Raw genomic sequence first — 11798 nt, 5'->3', positions numbered from 1 at the left:
CGAAGTCCCACTGCTGCATTTCCAGGGCCCACCTGGCTAATCGGCCTGTTGGATCTTTCAATTTCCTTAGTCATCTCAGGGCACTGTGATCCGTAATCACGTGGAATTTGTACCCTTCAATGTACGGCCTGAACTTCTTGATCGACGACAGTAGTGACAGGCATTCCTTTTCTGTCACACTGTAGTTTCTCTCTGGCTCTGTTAGGACTTGGCTGATGTAGACTATCGGGTGTTCTCCGTCTTCGAACTCCTGTGCCAGTACGGCTCCAATGGCGTAATAACTGGCGTCACACTGAATGGTGAACTTCTTCGTAAAGTCAGGGCGGGCCAATACTGGCGCGGTTGACAGCTTTTGCTTAAGCTGTTCAAAAGCTTCTTGTTGCTCGTCCTCCCATTCCCACCTTCGGCCTTTGTGTAGCAATTTCAGCAATGGTATCTTAATCTCGCTGTCGTTTTGGATGAAGCGAGAGTACCACCCTACCATGACTAAGAAACGTCTAAGTTGTCTAACGTTCTTAGGCTCTGGATAGTTCCTTACTGGCTCTGTCTTACTCAGGTCTGGCCTCAGACCTTCTCTGTCCAATAAGTATCCCAGGTAAGCTCTCTACACTACTGTTTCCTATTGTCCGATTTTATTGGAGGGGGGTACAGCGCTGTTCTGTGCCCCCCATATACCGTTTCCCATCGCGGCTCTTACTGCCATACAGTTTGGGCAGTTTAGGAAATTGCACCCCGGTCTTTTGCACACTAAACACGCTTGTGATTGTACTAGCTTCAGAGGACATTGATTGGCGTAATGTCCTTGTTGTTGACAAGAGAAACAAGTTCTCTGCGGGCAGTCTTTGGCTCGGTGTCCTACTGTCTGGCAGTGGAAACATGCCCCGACGAATTCTTTAGTGGTATTTTGGGCTTGTGTACCATGTTGCCCCGGCTTGGGTCCTTTAGAACCATTTGGCCTGGGGTAATTTGGTTTTATTCCAGGTGGAAACATCCCTGGATAAACCATTGGGTACGCGAATTGTATTGGCATTTGTACTGCTGGTGGTGGCGCTGTACTGACAACTTGACCCTGGACCATTGCTGGCTTCTGATTCGGTGTTGCTGGACTGATGGCCTCAACACTCTTTTCTTCTGGCTTGTTTTTCTCTTTCTTACTTTTTGGGCTCTTCTTCTTTTTCTTCGGCTTATCGGCTTTTGTGGAGTGATCGCTTTTACTCGACTCAGGCTCTTTCTCCAAGGCGGCCACTTTTTCGCTCTTTACGTGTTTGTGTCCACTCTTCCTTTCTTTTACGGCCGCTGACGGAAAACGCATCTTTTCCTTAGGTGGGGGCGGGGCATATCTTTCGTCCAAGTCCTTTGCCTTCTCGTAGTTCCTTAGGATCTTCTCCATCCGGCTCAATGACTCGAACTGCAGTCTATCCAGTTGGCGTCGGTAGGCTGGAGTCAGGCCTTTGTAGGCCACCTTGATTTGTTGTTTCTGGCTCAAAGGTCGTTTCATGTGACCTAATATTAGTCGAAAACTTGTCAGGTATGGGGAAATTTTCTCTCCCTTGCCCTGAGTCCTGGCTTTTAATTCGTCTATGACATCATCATCGTCGACCACAACCAAGTTGATTCGGACTCACTCGTAGAGTCATCTGAGATTGATCTTCGGCTCTCCTTTGCGGCTTTCTTCGGCTTTCGTGTTCTTCTCTCCTTTCGTTCGCTTTTTATACTCACTCGGTTTTCGCTTCTACTCTCACAACTACACTTTTCACTTCCACGGCTCTCCTCGCTATCATCATACTCGATTCGTCTCTCTACCTTGTCTCTTTTACTCCTTCTACTATTCGCGCTCTCATTATTTTCAAGTTCCGTGATCGGCTCTCCATTTTTCGGCACTCTTCAATGAGTGACACTAACGTCACTCACACTACTCCGGCTTGACTGGTTTCTAGGGGCAGGTGTGGGCCTCACTCTCTCGTTAATGTGATGTGAGTGTGAGGTCTCGGCTACTGGCTGTTTTCTTTGGGGGGACACAATTCTGGATTCTTGATGATGGGTCAATTTAAATCCGTCCCTGACTGCGGCCCTACATTGGCTTTGTTGCCATTCCCAGCCCCCTCCCGAATACTGTCTGTCCATTTTCTCAGCATAAGCTGCTAGCCTCTCAATTTCGGGAGATAAGCCTAACCTCACTACCGAATCTCGCATGGTTTGTACGCTAGGTCCCATTGTAGCCGATTGAATAGTGTGGGGCGCTGTCATGATCGTGCTCGTTGTCATACTCATTTGAGCACTGGTAGTGATGGGGGAAAACGTCGTCATGCTGGCTGTTCTCATGACTGGGGTTGTGGGTGTAAAATTTGGGGTGGACGCAACGCTGGTCGGACTGGGTCTACTGTACGATGCTCCATTTTTGGTTCTACTTCCCCCACTCCCTAGGGTTTTCCTGGCACTAATACGCTCGATGACCTGACTCGCCCCGCTGTCTGATGTTTCGTCATCTGACGATGACATCTGGCCACCCCTGCGGTAATTCACAAATGGAAATTTTTCCATTTCTGGCTCCGGGAACGCTTCCAACAAAAAGATTTTGTCGGAATTTCCTAAGTCATACCGATCGCAAAATGGCACATCACTACCGTCGTTTAGTGCTAATCTCATTTCCGCTCGCAATAGCCTCTCTTTCAAAACTTGTGGCGAACCACTGATACACAATTGGTGTCTCAATAAATTCGTCACTATCTGGCCAACTTGCATGATTTTAATTTTTTCCCATGCTCGGCGTACGCATGGTACTTCAATTAATTCGCTCATGCGTCTCTTGTAATCCTGCATCTCGTCAATTGCCTTTGTCATTTCAAAAGAAATTTTAAAGGAAAAATTTTCTAGGTCTGAAAATTTTTAAATTTTCAGGGGGGTGCGCAATTAGTATATACAGCACTGTGCTGTCTTGAAGCAAGGACGTGACTACTCAAGGAGGGCCCCCTTTAAAATTTTTAAATTTCTGGCGGACTGGTGATTCGACTCTCCCTCTGCCTCTTCTTCTTGTTCTCTCTCTCTCTGTGTAGCCGCTATTACTACTACTACTAGGCCACTATTTCCTGGCGCGCGCAACTTTCTCTCGGCTGTCGAAATTTTTAAATATCCCGGCGCGTCGTTTCTCTCGACCGTCCGGCGCACTATTTACAGTCACGTGACTAATTCGAATTTTATTTCCGGTCTAACATGTGCTCGGCATAAAATTTTGGGGAAAATTTTTGATTTTGCACAAGTTTTTGGGAATTTTACTCGGAATTTTCTCACAAAACTGGCCTTCGACAAACAAAAAAAATTTTAATTGTTGAGTTTAATTTTTATCACGGCAGGGAATTTTTATAGTCTCAAAAGAAAAGGAAATTTTTCAAATTAAATGGCAAAGGCACTCTACAATTTTAATTTGCACGATTTTTGGCAATAATTTACTCATAAATTATGAATGAATAAATTTGGGCATTAGCAAAGTAAATTAATAAACAATTTGGCAATGGAAATTTTGACTTTTCTTGGCAAGAACAAATAATCTTGTCTGGCTATTACAATTTTGAAAATTCAAAATTCTGGCAATATGATCACAATAATACACAGAGAAAAATATTCTGGCAATCAATAAATTTTAGTCGTGTCTCGGTTCGAGCCTGGCCCCACGTTGGGCGCCAAATTTTGTGACGTTTTAATTTGAACAATTGATATTATTGTCCAAAGTTCTGCTTACGTCAGGCAAAATCCGACGCATTCAACATAAGAAAATAAATAGAAATTTATAGCAATAAATTTCGCCGTCAGGCGCCAATTAATTTTAAGATTAATTAATAAAATTTAATTTCGACTCGGCTCAACTCACAACAATTCAACACCTCTGAGTTTCTCTCTCACTCAGAGGGAATTCTGCTCGACAATTGGCAAGCAGAAATTGCCAACGGCGAGACACGACTGGCACAGTATCGTCAAAAACGACTTACCCACGGTGTTCCTCCTTTTGGTCTCCAACTTTGGCTCTCCCTCTGGTTCTTCCAGGCTCGTCCTCAAAAGGTTTAGAAGGAACAGCAAGGAGTAGGAATCCAAAATTTACAAATTACACACTACACCGTGAACTCACAGTTCAAATCTAATTTATTTATTATTTTTGAGTACACACTTCACTCTTTCTCTCCACTGTTACGAACGAGAAAATATTTAAATAATTAATATAGTTGATTTAACTATAATGATTATTTTGGGCTTTTGAGATGGCCCTATTTTCCAGTTTGTTGGAGGAATTCAAACTGCCAGAGCGTGAGCTCTGTTTAACTTACTGGGATTCGTGTTTCCTAGTTGCCAAAATTCAGAAATTTATTAGGAAGGGGGGGGGGTAAAGAGAATATAGGAAATTAATAGAAAGAAATTTAAGAGTAATAGTTATGATTTATTGTAAATTAAAGAAAGGATCCATCCGCCTCTCAAACAATAAAAGAAAGGAGGATGGGGTAAAACTAGCCAGAACGATACAGTTACTTACCCGTTCTGGAACCTTAAGTCTACCGCCAGAATTCTCCCGACGGGCGAAGATTTCACAATACGCACTATTTATTGTCCTTGAAAAATTGTTATAAACAGAAAATATTTTGTAATTAAATATATTATAATTATTAATATATTTAAACACCGTGGGCTTTTGAGATGGCCCTATTTTCTTTAATCAATTTCCTAAGTTAATTCCTCAAACCATTAAAACAGGGCGGACGCGGCAACAACCGAAACCGGCCGGTCTTTTGACAAGAAAGGATTTTTATTAAATTTATTTCCCCACTATTTTAATTTTTGAGACGACCCCGCGGATTTCGAGGTGTTTAAAATTTTATTTTACGTCCGGCCAAATTGCTTGTATAAGCATACAATCAATTTGGATCCTGTATACCGGACGGGAACGTTATAGGAAATTTAAAAAAATTTTAATCCGACAGAGTTCAAGTCTCTGTGCTGTGGGAAACCGTACTGTTCTCAAATTTTGAAAATGGCCTCCGTGGACTTCGGAGTAATTTGTATTTTTATTTTCGTCCGACCGAATTATTCGTGTAAGCACACAATTAATTCGGATCCTCGGTATCGGACGGGAACGTTATAGGATTTAAGAAATTTCTTTTACACCGATGCCAGAGTCTAGCCTCTGGGGGTCGCGGCAACCGAACTGAACAATTTAGATATCTAATTAATGTGCTTATATAGTTTTACTTCCTTAAGAAATATGGAAAGGTGGGGACAGGGCGTTGGTCCTGTTGCCATGCCAAAATTGCTGAACTTGCATTTTGTGGAATCGGTTCATTGCACTATGTTGAAATAAATTCCTTTTTCTTGTATTCTTAGAAAGAATATTTTCTTTTTAATATTCTTTTAATTATTGAAACAATTTTTAATTTGTTTATTTATTTATTTTTTTTAATTAATCTCTTAAAATAGGATTAATGTAAGTTGGAAATAATGGACATTTCAAAATAGAAATTCCATTCTATTTTGTAACCCTAAAAAAAAGGTTGTTACAATTCCAACGTTAAATCATTTGTCAATAATTATTTTAATGTGCATTGGAATCTTCCGCAAGTTTGCAATTTATGGCGGGCAAGGTTTATAAGCTAGGTTGGTACAGGGAAACGAGAGATAAATTATATTTTTGAAAGAAAAGAAATAATAATAGAATTAATAATAATAATAGCCTAAACGTTCCCATCTTTATATATCGTATAATTGTTAATTGTATAAATATTTTTAATTAAGGTTGGGCCATCATTCACCCTGTATTTAAAGATTTAAAGAATTAAAAGATGCATTTTAATTTTTAAAAGACGATTACAATAGTATTCGCCATTGGTAAGAGGGAGAAAGAGCTACAGGACAGAAAGAGTACGCAATACTCTGTAAGAACAATATGCCTGAGAGAGAACGCTTCGATGCTATACACAATCTTCTTTCTCTCTCGCACAATGTCAAGGGGAGCGTGGGGAGCGCGGGAAGTCTTCACTCAACGCGTTGAGTGTAGCCTCACGTCTATTCTTCGTGTATATATATATATATATATACACATATATATATTGTATTTTATTATTTTAATTCTAATATAGTTAATAATTTTTCCTTTACATTTTATTTTAAATAAAATAGGCAACATATATATATACATATACACGTATACACACACACTCATTTGCTTATGTAGTTGTTGTTTCTTAAATCATAAAAATAATAAAAATGATAGCCCTTCATTAATTGATTTACCTGAAAGTCATGAAAATAAAACAATTTAATTGCTGAAATAGTACTTTCAGACGGAAGAAAAGGCTTACGGTCTTTGAACCGAGTTCATTTTCTGCGTGATTTCAAAATGCTAAGCATGCATTTCATTAATTGCTTTTAATTAATGATAAATAAAATATAAAATTTTTGTAAAATTTTTGTTACGATAATGTGGCGTAACAAACCACCGTGGAAATTCCGTTTTTCGTCCCCGAAAACAAGTCGCAATGAAAATGAACTTGGGTTATGACATAAGTTTCATGTCTTTCAGGAAACGCATAAATACTTCATGTGATAAATGTTTTTCTTTTATATTTAAATTTGTAGTTTTATCGTAGAACAATAGTTGAATGTGAGCTTTGAATAACAATTTGATTTTTTGTTTATTTGTTTGTTAATCATCTGTGTTAAAGAAAAAAATTTATCTCATGCATGTTTTCAAAATCACACATACAAAAACAGTAAAAATCCACCTTAAATTAAGTATATCACTAATTTTGTTTAACCTATCCATTTTACCAGTGGAAGTTTAAAATAAACACTTAATGCTTTATAACAGGATACCTTAATTTAAAGAAAATCATTACTCTCATCCTTAATACATAATATAAAATATATTCATCGATTCAAGATTACAATCTTATGTTTTCTCAAAAACGATTACAATCGGACCTGTCGGAATGCAACGCTACTTTAAATAGTTTTTATAATTAATAATGTCCAACAAGAATCATTTTCACTTAGTTTTGAAATGTTGTAATTTTATAAATTCTGTTGTACCAAAAAAAATTAAAAATATCGAGTTGCACTTCGGCAGGTTATACTGTAAATTTAAGGCATCGGAGAAGTTTATTTATTTATTTAGAAAGAGGATAATTTTAATAATTGTTTTTTTTTTAGTATGTGTATTTTAAGTTTATACCCCTTTCTAAATAATTTATATTTTAGTCTGGAAAATTTTATAAGATTTACAATATTGTTTACGTGAAATAATTGAATTTAATTTAGACAATTAATTTAGTAATTTAGATGCGTAAACATTAATTTTCCCTTTTAACTGATAACACACGTCGAACGAATTTTAAATGTTTAACATATAAATAAAATAAGAATAAGAGAATTTTTGTCTCATTGTGTTATCTACTATCTATCAGAAAAGAAAGATACATTTATTTGAGGTGTGTTATCTTGTCTCATTTACCAAATAGCAATCGAATTAGGTTCGTTGATAAAAAAAAAAAGGAAAGAAGAAGAAAAGGACTCCTTCACCAGTGGGTTTTGAGTGACTGATGACGATCCACTTCTGGTTTTTTTTTTTTTAAATTTTGTTGAATTGGCCCTTGATTTTCTCATTCATCTGAATATAAATATTCGAAATTATGTCTGTCAAATTGGGAATAGAAGTTGCGTCATCAATTTTATTTAGACCTAAAATTTAGACAAAAATTGTTAATAATAGTTTCAGTGGAAAATAATGGTTAAAATTGGCAACCATTATTTTGTTATTACTTGTCAGGAATTTCTTAGTTGTTTTCATGTATTCGTATGTATGTCTTGGTCAACTGTGAATATTAACTGATTATATATATATATTTATAACTTTGGTCTGAAATTGGGCACAAAAAGTATCAAGATTCATCCACGGTTAAAAGTGATGTTTACATCACCACCGCGGATAACTCCTGTCACAAGTTTCTTCTTTAAATAAAATGGTTTATGAATTTTGTCTTATATTGTTAGGTTATGTTCAGAGTCTTTAGTGAGTCACGTTTCGTTATGTTGTATTCGTTAATTGTATTCGTCAATTGTATTCGTCACGTCGAGAGGCAAGAATATTATTTATTATAAAATAAACAACATTCCTGCTATAAAAAAAAATTAAAAAAAGATATATTGCAAATGAAAACATAGCTCTCCATTTTGTCTCAAAGAATACTCCAAATTTAATATATTTGATGAGATTAAATTTCATTTACATTGTGTTATTAAAATTACTTATTTTAGCGCGTTATTTTCATCATACAAGAGAAAGAAATGAGAAAAGTCATTCTTTTAATCACTCATCTTTATAGGGTATTTGTAATTACGGTACTTTTATGCGGGGATGATTATGATGTAACACCAAGTAACCTTTACCTGCCTTTCCGTAAGTGTCCCCTAATTTAAAAAAAAAATGACCATTAGTTTGACCCATCCTTAATTCTCTCAAATGCAGGCGGCAAAATTGCTATAAATAATTGACTACTTTCTTTCATAACCTTTATAACAAAGGTGGAAAAGAAGTCATAAAAATATTAATTATTAATTTAATTAATTAAAATTGATTTTAAATTTTGAGGAGAAAAGAATATAAAGGAGCAATAAGATTATTAATAAAAATTATATTTTAATCGAAATTTATACATTTCTTTTTCGCCACCGCGGAATATTCCTGTAAATTTGTTTCCAGAATAGAAAAGGAGATAAAATTTAAGCAATTTTTAAATAATGATATTAAAAGAGTGGATGTGTATATATTATATGTTCTTTATATATTGTTGAATACTAAGATTTCGAGAAGAAAATTTCTGCCGTGTTGCAAAAATATGATCCTGAGCCCCAACTTGAAGCGCATTATCGTTACATCCTTTTAGTACTGAAAGAGTTCTCAAACAAGAAGGTGAGAAAAGAATAATAATAAAAATGGAAAGTGTAAATGTATTTGAATTTTCCGCTGCAATGACTGCATTGGAGTTAGTTCGAAATAATGTGACTGATAGTGATTCTTTGCTGTCATTTAAACAAGCAGAAATTCAACAGAAGCTGCAAACCAGAATCCGGAATGGCGAACGTGGGTAAGTTTACTTATGTTCTCTTTCTATTTGATGTTTGTAAAAAAAAAATTAAAGCATTAATTAAATTAGTTCTGAAAACCGAGGTATAATTTACTAACAAGTTCTGGTTTTATTATTTTGAATTCACATTTGTCCTTAATGAAGTTAAACATTTATATTCTCAAAACAACCATTTAGCAAAAAAAAAATTTTTTTTTTTTTTTTCTCTTTTTTTTTTTTTTTGATTTCTTTTACTATAAGTATTTTATTAGTAATTGTAATTTAGTTATATTATCATAATTGTCCAAGATTGTTAATATTTCGTTAGGATTAATAATTAAAAAAAATTTTTTTTTTTATTATTATTATTAATTGTTAAACCATTTATAAACAAGATAATTATTTCTAAAAGCTTTACAAAAAATTATTTTCTGATAACGATTAAGAACATGATTTAAAGGAAATCAATTTTATGGTTAATAGATCATTTCCATTATTACAATATGTATAAGACACAAACTGAAATTTTTTTTTAGTGTTCATGTAACTGTCTCACACTGGAAAGAGGCACCTCCTAGGGCTGATTGGCATTATTGTTGGCCCTTGGACGAAGAGGCGTCCAAAGGGACTCCCTGTGCCCAAGAGGATTACACTTGGACACAAGAATATCGTTGGGTATGGGGACAACGTTATGAGACGAGGAATTATTGGTGTCCCTCGTCATTCATATTTCCATCAGTGATTGCCATTCCGCAATCAGAGCAAATGGAGAAAGTCATTGGTCCGTTGGGCGTAAATATCTCCCAATTGTAAGTAATACGTTTATTAAATATTTAGTAAATTCTTCCACAATTATTTAATAAATTAACTCAACCGACCCCTGGAAGACGCACACAAAAGGCAAAAGAAAAACACTCTATACACGTCCCCCAAAAATCGAGAGAAAAAAAAAATCAATTTAATATTACATTTATTTTAATAAAATGTTAATCTATATATATTTGTACCTTACTTTCTGTTCTATTTCAGCGATTATTGTCATATTTATGCAATTCCACGGCGTCGGGGATACCGCCCTGTAAACCCGGCGATTGAATTGATTTTTATACAGGAGTATGAAAAAGATTGGGAAGAATTAACCTTATTGCGTCATCGCTGGGAAACAGTGAGTAACAAATATACTAACTACTTGAAAAATTAATATACGAGTTTTTCTTTCTTTAATGTTGCTTTCTCTCCCCTTTTTTTTTAGAGATGGGCTGTGGAATTGAACACCGTTTGGTTGGGGTGTTAAAATAAGGTTGGCTGGGACATGTATAATCAGGCAACGTGTTTTATAAGTATTAAATAAGCAATAAAAATTATTTTATATCAATGTCTTATTTTAACGAAACTTTAAACAACACAAAAAAAAAATTGTGGAACTATATTAATGTATTTTATAAGAATTGACATTCAAGTATTCTAGTGTAACCTTCAGGTGAATTCTTGAAATAAATATAGTAGTCTCTTTTATTTTTGCAATTCTGCTGACGTGTTTAATTCATGATCCCACGTCTTTATGTTAGTACACACATTAGTATATAAATTGTAACTTTTCTCATTTAACTTATTTATTCATTTGTTTTAAAGAGGTCTTTCTAGATTTGAAATTATTTGTTAAGAATCCATCAAATCATTTAAAACTTTAAGAAAATTAAGGCTTAATACTATCTTAAAATGAAACAAATTGTTCGATAATAATTAACGTCATACCAATTTTGATTAGTTATGATTTAAGAGAGGGAATAAAATTCTAGATTTTAATATAAAAATAATTATGATGCAAGAGAAAAACAAAAACAACAACCAACAACCAATTACGACAACCTTTAATATTTAAATTTTTAATCTCCAAACAAATATGTCAATAACGGCTAGGGTCATATTACTAGATTTTATTTTAACTAAAATCAATTATTTCTCATATATATATTTAAATAAGTACAATTAAAAGCTTCAAATTTTGTTTTGTTGATTATGATCTAAAATTAAAAAAAAATGCAAGGTCAAGAGACAATTATTTGTTTAATAATATGCATATATTTTTAATACCATATTTATTAAATATTATTTATAACCATAACATTAAATCATTAATTATTTATTTATTTTACTTAAATAAATTTTATTTATAATTGTTTATTAATCTGTTTATTTGTTAATGTAATTATTTCATTACTAAATCTACATGTTAAACATATTAGAATTAATTAATTAGTTAATTATTGTGTTATCATTACTAATACATAGCATATTATTTATTGTATTAATAAATTTAATATTTTTATATTGTACATCTTATTGTTATTGTTGAAAATTTATTAATTGGGAAATTAATAAAATAAAAATGTTGAAAATTAATTGCAATTAATGCTAAAAATCATATCGTTTAACTATAATTTTAATAAAACTTATTTTTAACTAAATTCAATTATTTACATATAGGAATAAATTAAAATAATATTTTATAAATTCACTTTTGTTAAATTACTTATTTAGCTTTTTTTTTTTTTTTTTTTTTTTTTTCTTCTAAATGATAATAATTATATTAATAATAATTTTTTTTATTATTGTTTATTATAATTTTATTTACACATATATTTTTTTTTTTTATATACTAAAACTTCTATCCTAAGAATTCTACTATATATATAT

The 11798-nt window shown here is 33.7% G+C and overlaps 2 protein-coding genes across 2 annotated transcripts; one reads left to right on the top strand and one right to left on the bottom strand.

Moving 5' to 3' along the window:
- Nucleotides 1-619: 619 nt before the first annotated feature.
- On the bottom strand, nt 620-1498 carry LOC122501875. The gene has a single exon (XM_043611637.1). The coding sequence runs from the start codon at nt 1496-1498 to the stop codon at nt 620-622; it is 879 nt and encodes a 292-aa protein (XP_043467572.1).
- Nucleotides 1499-8570: 7072 nt separating this feature from the next.
- Nucleotides 8571-10755, top strand: LOC122501831. Its single transcript, XM_043611593.1, has 4 exons — nt 8571-9122; nt 9638-9910; nt 10131-10266; nt 10354-10755. The coding sequence occupies exons 1-4, from the start codon at nt 8971-8973 to the stop codon at nt 10393-10395; spliced, it is 603 nt and encodes a 200-aa protein (XP_043467528.1). The 5' UTR covers nt 8571-8970; the 3' UTR covers nt 10396-10755.
- Nucleotides 10756-11798: the final 1043 nt, after the last annotated feature.

This window comes from Leptopilina heterotoma, unplaced genomic scaffold, assembly GCF_015476425.1.
Source record: "Leptopilina heterotoma isolate Lh14 unplaced genomic scaffold, ASM1547642v1 Lhet_217, whole genome shotgun sequence".
NCBI classification, from domain to species: Eukaryota; Metazoa; Arthropoda; class Insecta; order Hymenoptera; family Figitidae; genus Leptopilina; species Leptopilina heterotoma.
The sequence above is the reverse complement of the archived record's forward strand: the minus strand, read 5'-3'. Positions and strand labels throughout refer to the sequence as shown.

Coding starts and splice junctions, on each gene's coding strand:
- LOC122501875 (XM_043611637.1), bottom strand. CDS start 1,498: ATGAAACGACCTTTGAGCCAGAAACAACAAATCAAGGTGGCCTACAAA.
- LOC122501831 (XM_043611593.1), top strand. CDS start 8,971: ATGGAAAGTGTAAATGTATTTGAATTTTCCGCTGCAATGACTGCATTG. Junction 9,123..9,637: donor ATCCGGAATGGCGAACGTGG/GTAAGTTTACTT, acceptor ATTTTTTTTTAG/TGTTCATGTAACTGTCTCAC. Junction 10,267..10,353: donor TGCGTCATCGCTGGGAAACA/GTGAGTAACAAA, acceptor CTTTTTTTTTAG/AGATGGGCTGTGGAATTGAA.